Raw genomic sequence first — 4,499 nt, 5'->3', positions numbered from 1 at the left:
AAAAAAAAAAAAGAAAGCTAGGAGAGCGTGATGTAACAGAAAATAAAGATTTCTGAAAGTGAAAGGTAAATAACAGTATTAGTTGTCTCTGAAAGTATGACTAAAATAAAGAAGGAGAGCTAACTAATAAAAATTTCCAATTGGAAGACCAGGTAACCTTCATGAGGATACTTTCATCAGTAAATTGATGAAAGCAGATGCTAGATTTCAGTTAGTTGAGATGTTGACTGTGAAGTTGAAAGAGCTTGTATACACTATTTTCTTAAGTTTCTACATTCCTTTGCCTAAACTACATATTGGTTAATCCTGAAAGAATCCTAGAACTTAAGAGGTGAAATGAAGTCTCGTTAAGGTATAATAGAAAAAAAAGTTCAGAGAGTGACTGATGTGGCCAACCACACAATTTATGTAGTGAATTGAATCTTGTAAGATGAGCCATGAGTAGGGTAGGATTCCTGAACAAAGTAAACAGCAACATTTTTAAAGATGCCAAAGCATGAAACAAGCACATTTGAAAGAAGCACAGTACTTTCTGAAGTCCTAGATGAGGAGAAAAGACGACATGAGGACAAACAGAAGGGCAGGAGTCATGGAAGGCTTTGATATCAGGCTAAGAAATTTGAACTTTTTGCTTGATGACTTGGGATGTTATAAAAAAGAAATTAGAATTTTGCCTTGTATGTGATGAGAGTTATTACAGAGTTATTATTTGAATTTTGATTCCCCTGTACCATGTCATTTAAAAATGTGCTCCAATAAGGCAATACACATGTTAAGTCTTAAAAAACACATTCAACTTAATCACCCACATGACATTAGGTGCGTAAAACGAGGGTTGGTGTAACTGAGAATGCATCTAGGAGAGTGTGTTAAAGCTATTTGGAAGCAGAAGAGAGCAGAAGACATTTTTTTAAATGTCTTTACTTACTGAACAGCTACTAGGTGCTAAACACTTTCTGGTATTCTTCACCACTATTGTTCTTCATTATCCAGATAAGGAAAAATTATTCTTTTGGTTAAGTAGCTTGCTGAAGGCATATAGCAAGTCAGTGAAGAAATTTGGCTTCTGTCTCTAACTTAGGGGTCCAGTGTTCTCTCCATTGCAGAAAAGATTTGCTACGAGGATTATCACCATAACCTCCTACTCATCATGAGTATCCATACCCTTATCCTTTGGTGCTGATTCAGAGGCCAAGAGGCCAGAGTAGTCCACAATAGATTTGTAACATTTTATTTACCATGATAGCACTAGCACTGAAGTAGATCCACCTGTAGGTAAAACTAGCCTTTCTGTGGCGTGCTCCCTGATCTGATTGGTTTTACCTCACTGGAGTCAAGTCTAAGCAAGATAAGGGAAGCAAGAGAGGTTTGGGATTTTCAGAGTAGGTGGATTTTTTCCCTGTCCATAATGTACTTCATTCACATGTGTTTCTTCTAATATTTTGCAGGTTTACCTTAAGGTAAAAGAGCCTGTATTCCATCAGGTAACTTTTAAAAAATTGTCAACATTTGATTGTTTAACAATATATTCCTGCTTTGTGTTTTCCTTTTCTAGGAAAGTATATGCAGATACAACTCTTGAAAATTCAATGATAGATGTCCTAGGAAAGTTCAGTGTTTAAAACAGAGGTTACACACTCAAATTCCTTCAGGAGCCAGGTGCAGGTAATAGGCATATACCTGGAACAGCCAATGCCCAGGTCCAGCTGGCTCTTGATATTCAGTAATACATATGCAACATGCTCTTACAAGCACAAGAAACCAGGAAGACAGACTGAAAATTCCTTAAATATTTCCCCCTAATATAGTTTAATAAGTTGTTTGATAAGGGAGGTTATTTACATTGAAGGAAGCAAGCATAGGAAATGTTGTAGTAAATGGTGATTTAAGCACATCCTATTATGAAACCAGAGTAAAATAAAGTAGCAAACCTTAAGTAAAGAGAGCTATTATTTATTGTTACCGTGTACTTGGTACTATACTTATTACGACACAGACTTCTCATCTTCTCAGAATCCCACTAGTGATTATGATCCATATCTTAAGGGAAAGGAGCTCAGAGAGAGTAAGTAATTTGCCTCAAGGTGACACAGTACTAAGAGGCAGAGCCAGGATTATAATTTAGATTTGTCAGATTCCTATTCACCATCTTTTTAACAAAGTAGCAAACAAACAAAATAAATAAGCACACTTTTCAGGGATAGATAAGTGTCGGAGGCTTTGTAGTTTTAAAGTACTTTGTGCTTATATAAAAAGTAAACATTGCTATTGCTTTTTAAAACTTAAGCTATACAAAAATCATCTAACCGAAAACTGCTTTTTGAAGTAAATTCCATAACCACATTATTGTGTCTTGCTTTTATTCAGGCCAACTAAAAGTAGATGCTACAGGAAAGGACATCCTCCCTTTCTTGAAATGATGCCATTATATAATTACTCTTTTATTTAGAAAGATTTATTAGCAGTATAAATATGAAATTAATTTATATGAAGAATATTTCAGTTTTATAAATTTATTATTTGCCTTTTCTAGGAAAAAAACAAAAAACAAAATTTTGAAATTTGGGGTTAATTTTTAAATGTTTATGACCATCAATTTTTCATTTTGTATTTCAGATCTATTAGAAATAACTATGAATGTGACTGTCCATGCTACAATATCCACGTGTTTTTCTAGTAATAAATATTTTCTCTCTATGCATAGTAGAAATACTGATAAGAAGGGAAACAAAATGAAAACTAGGTCTATCCATGCCCCTTTCATCTTATGTATGTCCTAGGTCTAGAGATTAAAATTCAGAATAGGGAAATGAAGAAATAAGGAGGATATTAGGGTGAAGGAGATAATAATCTAAAAGGAAAAGACTTTAATTCATTTAACAGATATCCACTGTGTATACCTTCTCAGTACCAAATTCTGAGCTGGAAGTTCGAGAGAGACAGTAGACCAAAGTCTTTAAGTTCTAAAGTGAAGTAGACCTAAATTCAAATCTAGTCTCCTCCACTTATAGCGATATGCCCTGGACAAGTTACTTAACCTCTCAGATATTTGGTTTCTTCATTGTTCAACAAACACTTTTTAAGTAGTTTCAATGTGCCAGGCACTATATGAGGTACAAGAGATATACTAGTAAATAAAATATCAAAGTCTTTGCCTTCAAGGAGCTTATTATTATACCTTTTCTCTAAAATTGGTATAATAACCTCCTAATTGAGGATTAAGTGAAATAATGCATATAAAACCTCTGTCATATAGTAAACACTCAGTAAATGTTAACTAGTATTAATATACCAAGAAATAAATGAGGCTACTGGTCTCAAGAAGGTCACTGTCTAATCAGAAATATAGACTTGTAAAAAATAATTATAGTCTATAAGTCTTGTTAAAAATATGTAAAACCAAAGCCAGGCACAGTGGCTTATGTCTGTAATCCTAGCACTCTGGGAGGCCAAGACAGGTGGATTGCCTGAGCTCACCGGTTGGAGACCAGCCTGAGCAAGAGCAAGACCCTGTCTCTAAAGATAGCTGGGCGTAGTGGCAGACACCTATAGTCCTAGCTACTTGGGAGGCTGAGGCAAGAGAATCATTTGAGCCCAGGAGTTTGAGGTTGCTGTGAGCTGTAATGCCACAGCTCTCTACCAAGGGCAATAAACTGAGACTCTTGTCTTAAAAGTAAATAAATAAATAAAAATGTAAAAACAGTGGGAATATAGACAAGGTCACAATTAGTCTGCTTAGTAGACAGTTGAGGAAGATGTTCCAACCAGAAAGAAACATGTATTAAGTTACATAAGTGTGGACTGGTAACTCTTGCATGTGAAACAAGAGTACAAATTCACCCAGAGGTTTATGGTAGCATGCTGAAGTTACTTACAAAACCACTGACTGCATATAAAAATGGCCTATCTTCCTAGAACATTTATTCATGCATATTATGGTGCATGAATATGGTGGGATTAAACTTTTTAAAATTAAAACAAATTAGATGTATTATAGAATAGAGTACTATGGCCACATAAATTTTTAGGATAAAGTAGGAAACTTCAAAGAACTATGTTTTTATAGTTGTGCCTCTCCTATATCTGTCCATTAGGAATAAGTCATCTTCCTTTTGCCATTAGTAATACTTTTGTAGAAAAGTTTAAAAAGCACTAGTACCCTCTAAATATTTGGTATAGCTACCCTAGCTATAAGGGGAAAGTTTGGATTACCTGGGGGGGAGGAGGAGGCTAGATAATGAAGAGCCCTTTATGCTGTGCTTAAAATTATAGGCAGTGTAGGCCATTAAAGCTTTTAGGCTGCAGTGTGACCAGATCAGATTCTCATTTAGAAAGATTCACTGTGGCTCGGCGCCTGTGGCTCAAGCAGCTAAGGTGTCAGCCACATACACCTAAGGTGGCAGGTTCGAATCCCCAGCCCGGGCCCACCAAACAACAATGACGGCTGCAACCAAAAAATGGCCAGGCGCTGTGGCGGGCACCCGTAGTCCCAGCTACTT

The 4,499-nt window shown here is 35.9% G+C and overlaps 1 protein-coding gene across 3 annotated transcripts in view; it reads left to right on the top strand.

The window, feature by feature from the left end:
• Positions 1–4,499, top strand: part of ACER3 (alkaline ceramidase 3) — a 142,170-nt gene that overhangs the window by 105,701 nt on the left and 31,970 nt on the right. For all 3 annotated transcript variants that reach the window (XR_002772718.1, XM_023511968.1, XM_003780880.2), the window contains exon 6: positions 1,449–1,484. Coding sequence is in view for 2 of the 3 variants with exons in the window: in XM_023511968.1 (XP_023367736.1) it covers positions 1,449–1,484 (36 nt within the window). In the remaining variant the exon portion in view is untranslated. The remainder of the gene's footprint in view (positions 1–1,448; positions 1,485–4,499) is intronic.

This window comes from Otolemur garnettii, unplaced genomic scaffold, assembly GCF_000181295.1.
Source record: "Otolemur garnettii isolate 467f Iridium unplaced genomic scaffold, OtoGar3 scaffold00001, whole genome shotgun sequence".
NCBI lineage: Eukaryota > Metazoa > Chordata > Mammalia > Primates > Galagidae > Otolemur > Otolemur garnettii.
The sequence above is the reverse complement of the archived record's forward strand: the minus strand, read 5'-3'. Positions and strand labels throughout refer to the sequence as shown.